Genomic DNA, 11,161 nt, shown 5'->3' with positions numbered 1-11,161 from the left:
TTTTTAATCAATAGGAGACAACAGCACACCTCACTGAACTATTCACTATCCTATTTGCTAAGCTGGCCACACATCCAAACATTTATCACCCCATCTATCATTTCATCCTGTCATTTTCTATTACCATGAAGTTATGACCGTGGACACATTATATTTAATAGTTATAGTCAATAAATCTGCTATGGCCCCACAAAATCGGTATTTATTTGATCTGTAATAATTCACCTAAACATTTCCTATTACCTTTTATGGTGTAAAAGGTGCAGACCAGGTAAACCGTGATTGGCTAATATCCACGTCAATCATTCTGATACACGCGCACGCGCACTTGAGCCATGACAATTGTTGATAATCAACTGGAGTTATTTTTTTCCTTTAGAGTAAAATAATTTCAACCCAAGCCCTTTCCCCCAAGGGGGCTCTTGGACTATACCACAACGAACATAAAATACAGACTTGCATGAAGGGCTAATGGAAAACCCAAGGGATATGGTAAGAAAGAGTTTATTTGAGCCCGCTTCCTGATTTAGCGAATTAACCCACTAACCCTCTAACCCTTCCACCCTTCCTCTTTTTTCATAAACTGACATAAACATATCCACACAAACAAAAAAATTACTACAAACTTTACCTCATTCAAATCACTCGTAATACTCTCTATGTTATGTAACAGCTTATTCAAACTAGCTGTCCCATTAAACGATGCAAATACAACTGATAATGTATATGTTTTGTGTAGGTGAAATATACCCGCAGGCCCATGTATGTGTAAATGTTTGTTTACGTTTGGTTCTCAAAACATAGTTAGTAGACAGTATTTATAGGGATCTTAAACGCGTTAAGCACGTTTTCTGAAAACGTTCTATGTAGAAAGCTCTCTATGTTTTCAGGCACAGCATATATGTACGTTTATGTTGTGATATGACCTAAAAATCACTTTATGGTGCGTTATGGGGATATCAAATGTGTAGATTTTTAGTAAAATGGTATTTTAGCAGGTGGTAATGGAAATGACATGCGTTCAGATGAAGAAAGGGGTCTGAAATTCATTCTGAAATCAGGTTACAGTGGCTTGGACAAATCCGTGTGTGATCCACCAGTCTGCAGCTTCAATACTGAAAAATATAAATATGTAGAACCTGAAAACACAGCAGATGTCATTGGAAATATTAAATGAGATTCTTTTGCTTTGGCGGTCTCTTGTCTTGAAATGTACTGTGGGGATATTGGGTGCTGATGATATTGACCCTTTTAACACGATATTTGCATTTTTTTTGTGACCCATGAGAACATTCAATTTTATTCATGCGATATAGTCTGCTTCCTAATTCCCAGCTCATTAAAGCATTGATGAACTAATATAAAGATTATGGTTATCACTGACTGTAATATTAATCAGGCTGTATTATGTCAGAGGTAATCATTTATTGAAGTATTAGTGGTATATAAGTGAGTCTTAATCCTTGTCTTTCTTTGCTCTTCCATTAATTTAACGTTGCTTCTTTCTTTTTTTAATTTCTCCACATTTTTCATTCCTAGGCTGAGCACACTCCCCGCTCAGAGCGGAAGAGGAGAGATTCGTTTGGGATGTTTGACGGGTATGACAGCTGCAGTGAAGACAGCAGTAGCAGCTCCAGCTCAGAGGACAGTGAGGATGAAGTCCCTAGCATCCCCGCCAGCCTGCCAATCATCAAAAACAACGGCCAAGTGTACACCTATCCTGATGGAAAAGCAGGAATGGGTTAGTAATTTTCATGTATAATGGGGTCCAAAAGTCTGAGTACACACAACAAATAAAAAAGTTTTTATTTTTCCTGGAAATAAACAGAAAGTATTATGAGCATTAATCTCCTACCTAACAAAAAAAAGTATCATTATGGTTTGCATTTCATCTAGGATAATTGTTCAATATAATGATGCACTGAAATAAAAATTCTGGGCTGAAGCTGAAAATTCAGGATGCACTTGGTCAGTTCACGTGCCACTTGAACTGAGGTGGCTACAGTAATCTGTTACACCACATTAAAGACAGATAAAATAAACAGATGTGTACCTGTTGTAGTTTATCCACATTGTTTGCACAAATATAGACTCCGAAACTGTAATTGGAAAAGCGTAAATTAAACGTCACTATTTCAGACAAGTATTTTAGCCCTCCAAAAATTGCTGGGTTCAGTCAGATTGAGCTGAAAATGTTTGCCAAAATTTCAGTAAATCACTAATTCAGTCGTGTGAATATATGATTAATGATTGTGTTTTTTCATGCAGCAACCTGTGAGATGTGTGGTATGGTTGGTGTACGAGATGCTTTCTACTCTAAAACAAAGAGATTCTGCAGTGTATCCTGCTCTAGAAGCTATTCCTCCAATTCTAAAAAGGCCAGTATACTGGCAAGACTTCAGGTAACTACTCATGGACTTAAGAAGCACTCCTAATCAAAACACAACCTTTATTGTTGTTAAATGTATGTATTCTATCAAGGGTAAACCACCTACGAAAAAGGCAAAAGTCTTACAGAAACAGCCATTAATGGCAAAGTTGGCAGCTTATGCACAGTATCAAGCAAATCAGCAGAACCAAGCTAAATCAAAATCAGGTAAATATCCAGGTTTAAAGTGTCATTATGTAATTATATTCCTAATTGATTAATAATCTGTTGTCACATCACTTAACGAAAGCATCATTTGTTCTTTTGCTCATTTAGTGGTACCTGTTGAAGGCTTTGACTGGGGCCAGTACATTTGTAGCAATAATCTTGTTGGGGCACCAGTCAGCTGTTTCAAACATGTGAGTACAGGCAGAGGTTGACGGAACATTACATTTTTGTATCTAATATTTTGACTTTTTTATATATATATATATATATATATATTATATATATACTGTTTGTAACTTGATCACTCTCCAGGTGCCCATGGGTATGTGCTGGGGTGACATAGCAGAGGGGGTGAGGGTGGAGGTCCTCAATTCTGACACAAACCTCTCCACAAAAGTTTACTGGGTAGCAGGGATTGTCAAACTGGCAGGTAATGTTGTAGTTTAATGACTGCCAAGGTTTTTTCTGTTAAGAATCTTTCAAGTATTACAACTGAAAAATGTATGATATTTTATTTATTTTCATCATTTCTCAGGTTTTAAAGCTCTTCTGCGCTATGAGGGTTTTGATAACGACTCAAGCAAAGACTTCTGGCGTAATCTGTGTATCCCAGAAATCCACCCTGTTGGATGGTGTGCTTCTAGTGGAAAGCCACTGGTGCCTCCGAAATGTATGTGAAACATTAAGCCAATCAAATGGAATTTGCTGGTTTCTTTACTGTTCAAGTAGTGTGAAGTTGCCTTTGCTGAATGGAAGTAATTATAAATTTTTATATTTTTTTTATAAATAATTTTTTTATACATATATAATTTGTTTTCATAGCCATCCACCATAAGTATTCTAACTGGAAAGCATTTCTTGTGAAACGACTCACTGGAGCCAAAACACTTCCACCAGATTTCGCCACAAAGGTAAGACACTATCCCAGCAGTGATCATGAAACGGTTTTCCACTAGAGAGATGCTCTAGAAAAACCAGTAGAGCAAGATCTTCCTGATATGAAGATCACAGGTTGTTGTGGTGCAGGTGTCAGACTGCCTTATTATAACACAGGAAGCAGACATCATTGACCATGTTTACTTGCATGTCATTGCCTGTCACTGTGATAAAGTGCAATAAAAAAAAATTGTGTGAACGTTTTTGTTAATTTCTTTAAATTTTTGTGTTTTTGTTTCTTCGGTTTTTTTTCTCTGTTGTTTGACTTTTTGAAAGTAGCATGCAGTTACTTTTATTTGTATATAAAATATAATGAATTATGTAATTAATATTCGATTTCAATTTCTTTGTTCAAAAGAAATTAATACTTTGGTTAAGCAGGGACACATTAAATTGAACAATATTTACCATAAACACATTTATAATTTTACAAAAGGTTTTTATTTTTAAATAAATGCTGTTTTTTTTTAATTGAATTTTTAAAAATATATCCGTTTCTACAAAATATTAAACTTCTACAAAAAAAAGTGTCCAAAATAAATATGATGATGATGATGATAATAATAAAAGTTTCTTGAGCACCAAATTGGCATATTGGAATGATTTCTGAAGGATTATGTGACACTGAAGACTAGTGATTCAGAATGCCTTCACAGGAATAAATTTATTTTATTAAAATCTAGTTTTAAATTAAAACAATATTCCACAATATTACTGTTTTTCATATAATTTTGATCAATAAATGCAGCCTTGGTGAGTATAAGAAGCTTCTGTCAAAAACATTAAAAATGTTACAAACCCCAACCTTTGACAGTAATCTCTATTTGTGAGCAAGAACTATTTGTTTAAATGTTTAACTAAAGGTTCAGGAAAACATGCAGTACCCGTTTAAGAAACTGATGCGTGTGGAAGTTGTGGATAAGACCCACCTGTGTCGAACCCGCGTGGCCCTGGTGGAGCAGGTGTTCGGCGGGCGTTTGCGCCTGGTGTATGAGGAGAGCCAGGACGGCACCGATGACTTCTGGTGTCACATGTACAGCCCTCTCATCCACTCCATTGGCTGGTCACGTAGCATCATTACACACCTTCAAAAAAACATCTCATCATTGTGAGAGTCTGATTGACCTTTTCAAAATTGGTTCAACAAAAAAATTACATTTGATGAAGGTGTTGTGGCTCATGGATCTAAGTGTGTCTAATGTTGCCCTCTGTAGAGGTGACAAAGAAAATGGAGGGTCAGATGGATGCTCCGTCACAGTTGTTTCTTAAGGTATATTTGTAATAGCTGAATTAAACACACAAAAAAAAACGTGTTTACAGTCACATTCATGTGTGTCATCTTTTGAACCCACAGGTTAAGGATGTGGATCAGAGTGGAGATTGGTTTAAAGATGGAATGAAGTTAGAGGCAATAGACCCTCTAAATCTCTCTGCTATATGTGTTGCTACTGTAAGAAAGGTAAAATGCCATTTTGTCATTTTTCTCTGTTAGACTTAAATGTTGATTTGGGCAAAAAAAAAAAAATCACAACTACGACTACTACGGTACTACAAATACAAAGTAGAGATTTGTAATTCAGAAAAAAAAAATAGATTAGAAATTGTGAAATACAGGAAGATTTTTTTTTAAATATACAGTATAATCTTATATGGGCATCTATACATACAATTTTCTTTATATAACTATACAAATACCCATCACCTGTACATATACATGTGAACAAGTACCTATATTCAAAGATAACGAAAATTGTAAATAATACAGATTAATTACCCATCCGCCCTCCCCACCCACCTCTCTCCATCTGCTTGATACACACATGGGTAAAACAGCTAAAACAAAATCAGTTATTAGTGAAATGGTCAGGAAGAAGTATTTTAACTTGAAATTGATTATCTTCTCTCAGGTGTTGGCAGACGGGTACCTAATGATCGGGATTGATGGTTCTGAGGCTGCTGATGGGTCAGACTGGTTCTGCTACCACTCAGCCTCTCCCTCCATCTTCCCAGTCGGCTTCTGTGAAATCAACAGCATTGAGCTCACACCCCCAAGAGGTGCTTTTCCTCTCTTTCTGCAGTGTGATCTGATCTGACTGCATCACTGAATGAAATTTGGCCATTTTTGTTAATGAATCTGAAACTGCTCCACAGGGTACACCAAACTCCCTTTCAAATGGTTTGACTACCTCAGAGAAATGGGTTCAATTGCAGCCCCTGTGAAGCTCTTTAACAAAGTACGTTTTTTAAATTTATTTTAGAAATAATTCATTGTGTTTTGTCTTCATTTACACACTGGGATGTATGCCTTCTCTTGCTTTCAGGAAGTACCGAATCACGGCTTCCGTGTAGGTATGAAGCTGGAGGCAGTGGACCTGATGGAGCCACGTCTGGTGTGTGTTGCCACAGTGACCAGGATCGTCCACAGACTCCTGCGCATTCATTTTGATGGCTGGGAGGATGAGTATGATCAGTGGGTGGACTGTGAGTCTGCAGATCTGTACCCCGTAGGCTGGTGCCAACTGACTGGCTATCAGCTGCAGCCGCCTGCCACACAGAGTGAGTGAACAGCCCAGAAGATTCTGATTCTAGAAGCTTCAAATTGTTTCATAGCAAGACTGTTTGTTCTCACATTAGTCTTCTAAACTTATTTTTTTTCCAAACTGTTTTCTACTCTCTGCCTGACCCCTTAGATTTAAGCAGTTTGAAATCTATATGTAAATGACTTCTATGATTAAAAGACATGTCAGAGTTACTGAATACTGAGTAAACACTGATATGTAAACTTAGGCCATCATTTCTCGTCTTTTTGACAGATCTAATCAATCAAGTGTCCTTTAACAGAGCACATAAAGGATAGCATGCGTCACATGACTTATGTACTGTGCATAGAATAACAGCTTGTCTGTTTCGTCTTCAGCCACAAGAGAAGCACCACTAAATGTCTCCAAACAGAAAAAGAAGACTGCACAGTATAAAGGACAAAAGAAAAGTGAGTCCAATCTTTTCAGTCTGTTCATCTTCTCTCTCCTCTCACCGAACACTGATTTTGGGTGCAAAATTGGTCCAGGATCCATTTCTTCTGGGTTTCCCTCAGCTTTGGGTCTGGTCTGGTTCTGCTTGATAGTCGGTAGCAGTTGTCACGATTTAGTGGGGTCACGGATAATTACAAAAAACAACAACAACCATCATCCTCGTACTCGGATGACAAGAGTGGCACCCTCCCTCAGGGTGACAGAATCAGAGCAAATGTTTGGTAGGGGTCAGATTTTAAGTTATCATGTTGGGTTCCACATTGCCTTTTCTCAGGGCTTCACAATCACCCTTCTGACATGTAGAAATCAAATTAAGGTTCAGATCTGAGTTGAAATTTGGGCTCAGCCGGAGGATGGCCCGCAGTGTTGTGGAGCGGAGCTCGATAGCCTGGGTAACCTCAGTAACTTCGGTAACCTCAGTCTGGCTTGGTGTTTAGAGAGGAAGATTCCAGTTGGGAGGAGGCCGATCGGTTTGGGTGGGCCTCTGAGGAGGAGGAGCTTCTCGGGCGATGACGAGCAGACTCCGCCCCATTACCTGTCCCACTTCTCTGGGTCCGGGCGACCTCCCACCTCAGGTGTAGAGCATGATCGCTCTCTCAACTCAGGTAACTCAATTCTCCATCCCTCAGGGAGATGGCACCAGAGCTCATTCCTGTAGAACTTTTCAGGTCGGCCAGCTGAAGAGTTGCACGTCATCAGGTGTCTGAGTCATTTGTGCTGCATACACCATTAACAACAGTTGCATGATAAAAAAGGATGTTTTTACGTTTGACTCAGAAGAATTGTGTGCATGGTCAGTTTTACCTTTTTATTCACTTTCTGTGGTGTGAATTAATAGTATTTGGATGTTAAAGGAATAGGTGACCAAAAATACTATCAATTCTGTCACTTGCCCTCATGATCTTTAAAACCTGTATGACTTTCTTTGGAACACAAAAAAGAGAATTTTAAAAAAGAGAATTTTTTTCTTCAAATAATGGTACTGGTTCTGTCAAGCTCTAAAATGACCATTCAAAAACTTTATCTCATATGACTTGTGAGCAATATTCTAAGTGTTTATATATGTGACCCTGTGGCCCGCAAAACCAGTCATAAGTGTCAAATTTTACGAAATTGAGATTTATACATCATCTGAAAGCTGAATAAATAAGCATAGGATGATGTTTGGCCGAGATACAACAACTTGAAAATCTGGAATCTGAGGGTGCAAAAAAATCTAAATACTGAGAAAGTTGCCTTTTGAGTTGTCCAAATGAAGTTCTTAGCAATGCATATTACTAATCAAAAATGAGGTTTTGATATATTTATGGTAGGAAATTTACAAAATATCTTCATGGAACATGATCTTTAATTAATATCCTAATGATTTTTTGGCATAAAGAAAAAAATAAATTAAACTAAAAAAAACAAAAATTGTTAAGGCCTAAAAAAAAAACTTTACCACATTAATTAAAAACTAAAAATCAAAACCCAAATCACATATTTTGTTACACAAGCAAAACATGTACAGTGACCAACAAGCATTATTTCTACAATAAAACAAGAACATTCTTATTAATATGGTAACAGTATTTTAACAGGTATGTGCTCCAACACCGCAGGTTATTTACCGTTCAATAAAAATCGTAATTGTATGGGTTTTCTTTTTGATGTTTTCTGTCCAAAGTAAAAATTCAAATTAAAAATAAACATTCTGCTATATGAAAGAAAATCAAACAAACAAAAAAAAGATCCTTCCATAACAAAAAAGAACCCTTCCATAACACACACACACACACACATACATATATATATATATATAGAATAGCTAGCTACCCATTCTTCAGCTGTAGTTCGCTCTGGCCATTTTCTATATTCCAAGCCATATGGGATGAAATAAGGTAAAATGACAAAATTTGTTCATTTTTGAGTGAACTGTCCTTCTAAATACTACAGGTAAGTTCATGAGCCTACTTAATTACTTACTGCCTGGTTTGATTCATTATGTGTGCAATTCTACAGTATGCTTAAATTTGAAAACGTAAAAATGGAAAAGGTTGGTTTCTGTTGGTTACTGCAAATGTTTCTTTTGTTGTGAGATTTTTTTTTTTTTTTTCAAGTGGATTGATACTTCTCCTTTCCGCCCACACTTCTGTAGATCTGAGTGTAAAATGCTAGTCCTTAGGTGTTCTCACAGCCAATTTTTCCAGTTACTGTTGCATTTAGTTGTCCTCTTTTACCAGTGTGTTTCATTTTATGGATTGGTATTCTTGTCTCTCGTTTTTGTTTTCCAGAGGTCTCGCTGCAGTTGAAAGAAGAGACTCCTGAGATGGACGAGTTCACCTTCTCGCAGGGCATCTCAGACCAGGAAAGCAACGGCTCAGGCAGTTACTACATCAGACAGGAGCCCTGAGCAGCATCAGCCATCACAGAGCCTCACCTCACTGCCAACAGCACTGGAAAAATCCCTCTCAGAGCGATGCACACGAGGCCTGGAAGAAGACACAGTGACTTCCCCTCACACCAGGTCTCTCTCTCTTTTTCGTATTTTTGTTCCTTTACAGGTTTGAAAAGCTTGAAAGAACGGACTTCTCAGTCATTGATCCGTGAGAGAAGGATGTGTATAAGAGGGGATTTGGTTTGAAATGGGGATAGTGTTTTTTTTTTTTTTTTTGTCCTGACTTTTCGTTGAAGCTATTTGCCCGATGGACTTTTTCTCCTCAGTGTTCATTGTACTTGAAGTTTTCTTCACTTTTTTTTCTGTCTTTATTTCCCCTTTTGGTGAGGGAAGCAAAAAAAAAAAAAAAAAAACTTTTTTTTTGGGGGGGGGGGGGGGGTAAGATTTCAGTACCTTGTGTGTTTCTTGCGCTGTTTCATTTGTTTTGGATGGGTGTGCATTTGGTAAGAGTAGTAGAAATCTATATTGAGACAGTATATTCATATATGTATGACATTCATATTAAACACACACATATATAAATATTTAAACGTATAAATATAGTAGTGGAATGAGGGATGATGGTATTAAATTAAACCTTACTGGTATGAAGAGTAGACTAATGGAATACACTCACAATTTGCACTACAGGGATAAAAATATATGTATTGGCTTGTAAAATGATAGTAAAATCTGCAGCTTCATTGTATTATGTAATTAGCAAACATAATTATAGAAGTGGGATGTGCTCAAGTCAAAGTGAATATTGTGATATGCAAAAAAAAACAAAAAATTATTTGACATTTTACACCAATGTTTATGGTTTTGATTTCTTTCTAAAGAGCCATTTTTATACGGGCGGTCAAAGTATTTTGTGAGCCGTAGAATAAAACGTAAGCAATCACTGCTACCTGAACACTACCTTCCTGTCATCTTTGATGTTGACAGCACAGCAGAGGATTCTTCTGGTAGACTTCCTCGTAGTATTGCGAGTCTCTGAACAAAACAGCGCCAGCTTGTTTGTTTACCAGCCTCCTTGTTCGTGCATCAGCGAGGAATCCCATCCCATGCATTTTTCCTTTACTCACAGCATTCATTCCAGAATAAAACCATTTTTACTACCTCTAAAAAGAAAACATGATTTTAAAATACACAGGTTGAGGATTCATGCGGTTCCTCAGCCTCGCTAAGGTTGCAATAGGGTAGTTTTTCATGCTCCATTTGAAAGCCGTATATTCATTATATTTTATGCAAATGGCAAATATCCACACTTGGACACACGGCTTATTTCACTTTAAAAGTCCACACATCATTTATATTTGTATCATAGCATGTTATCCACAGAGTTCTTGAAATGGAAAAGAATGTTATGCAATAATAATGTCTGTTGTTTTATGATGTCTTACTCTGGAAACAAAAATCACACAGCTCATAAGTATATAGACTAGATACATTCTATAGACTTCAAATAAAATATTCTTACAATATATTGCAAAACTGTGGACAATTTTCTACTAGCTAGACTTGAGCTTTCCCTGTTACAGATCAGTCTGAGTGTAAATAAACCTTTATAACATCATATAGAATCAACCAATTTACATTTGCATAGTGGTTCATCTTAGTATAATTATAAGCTCTATTCAATACCAGTAAGGTTGTTGGTGAACTCTCAGGAAACGTATCTCATTGACTTCTGCTTTATTTGAAGGGTCGCGGCTAAGTGCTTCTAAGATCATCCAATTCTACTTATGATACCGCTGTTTTGTTTGTTTCCAATATTTGAAGCTCCTGACAAATGTGACCCATGTCGTAGTTTTCCCTTCTTTCCCTCTGGTTCATCTTTGCTTGCATTCATCAAATGCTGATTAAATTTTGTAAATGGTCACCCACATGTTGTTGTTAGATCCATGTTAAATTATGGTTTGTTGTATAAAGATCCAATGTATTTTTTTAACAAGTGGTGTTGTTTTTTTTTTTTTCTCTCTCTCTCTCTCTCTCTCTCTTTTGTAATTTACTTTTTTCCTTCATGGGTTTTTGAGCAGATGTTTGTACTGAATCATTATGAATTGGTTTATTTTGTTGTTGTTTTTTTTTGTCATTTTTGGGTTTCTTCAGTAGCTGTTGTGTTGTATGCATGTGTAGTTTTCCAAATGAAAGGCACTGTTGTGTATTTACTTTGTA

The 11,161-nt window shown here is 36.9% G+C and overlaps 1 protein-coding gene across 1 annotated transcript; it reads left to right on the top strand.

Annotated features, from left to right (window-relative positions):
• Nucleotides 1–307: 307 nt before the first annotated feature.
• LOC122147091 (MBT domain-containing protein 1-like) lies at nucleotides 308–10,073 on the top strand. The gene is made up of 16 exons (XM_042768223.1): nucleotides 308–492; nucleotides 1,540–1,741; nucleotides 2,269–2,402; nucleotides 2,482–2,596; nucleotides 2,705–2,787; nucleotides 2,909–3,026; nucleotides 3,132–3,266; nucleotides 3,419–3,507; nucleotides 4,396–4,626; nucleotides 4,743–4,802; nucleotides 4,887–4,991; nucleotides 5,440–5,587; nucleotides 5,684–5,766; nucleotides 5,854–6,088; nucleotides 6,450–6,521; nucleotides 8,838–10,073. The coding sequence occupies exons 1-16, from the start codon at nucleotides 472–474 to the stop codon at nucleotides 8,954–8,956; spliced, it is 1,950 nt and encodes a 649-aa protein (XP_042624157.1). The 5' UTR covers nucleotides 308–471; the 3' UTR covers nucleotides 8,957–10,073.
• The last annotated feature ends 1,088 nt before the right edge of the window (nucleotides 10,074–11,161 follow it).

Source organism: Cyprinus carpio, chromosome A12 (assembly GCF_018340385.1).
Source record: "Cyprinus carpio isolate SPL01 chromosome A12, ASM1834038v1, whole genome shotgun sequence".
NCBI classification, from domain to species: domain Eukaryota; kingdom Metazoa; phylum Chordata; class Actinopteri; order Cypriniformes; family Cyprinidae; genus Cyprinus; species Cyprinus carpio.
Note: the sequence above shows the minus strand (reverse complement) of the source record. Positions and strands in the feature narration are given on the sequence as shown.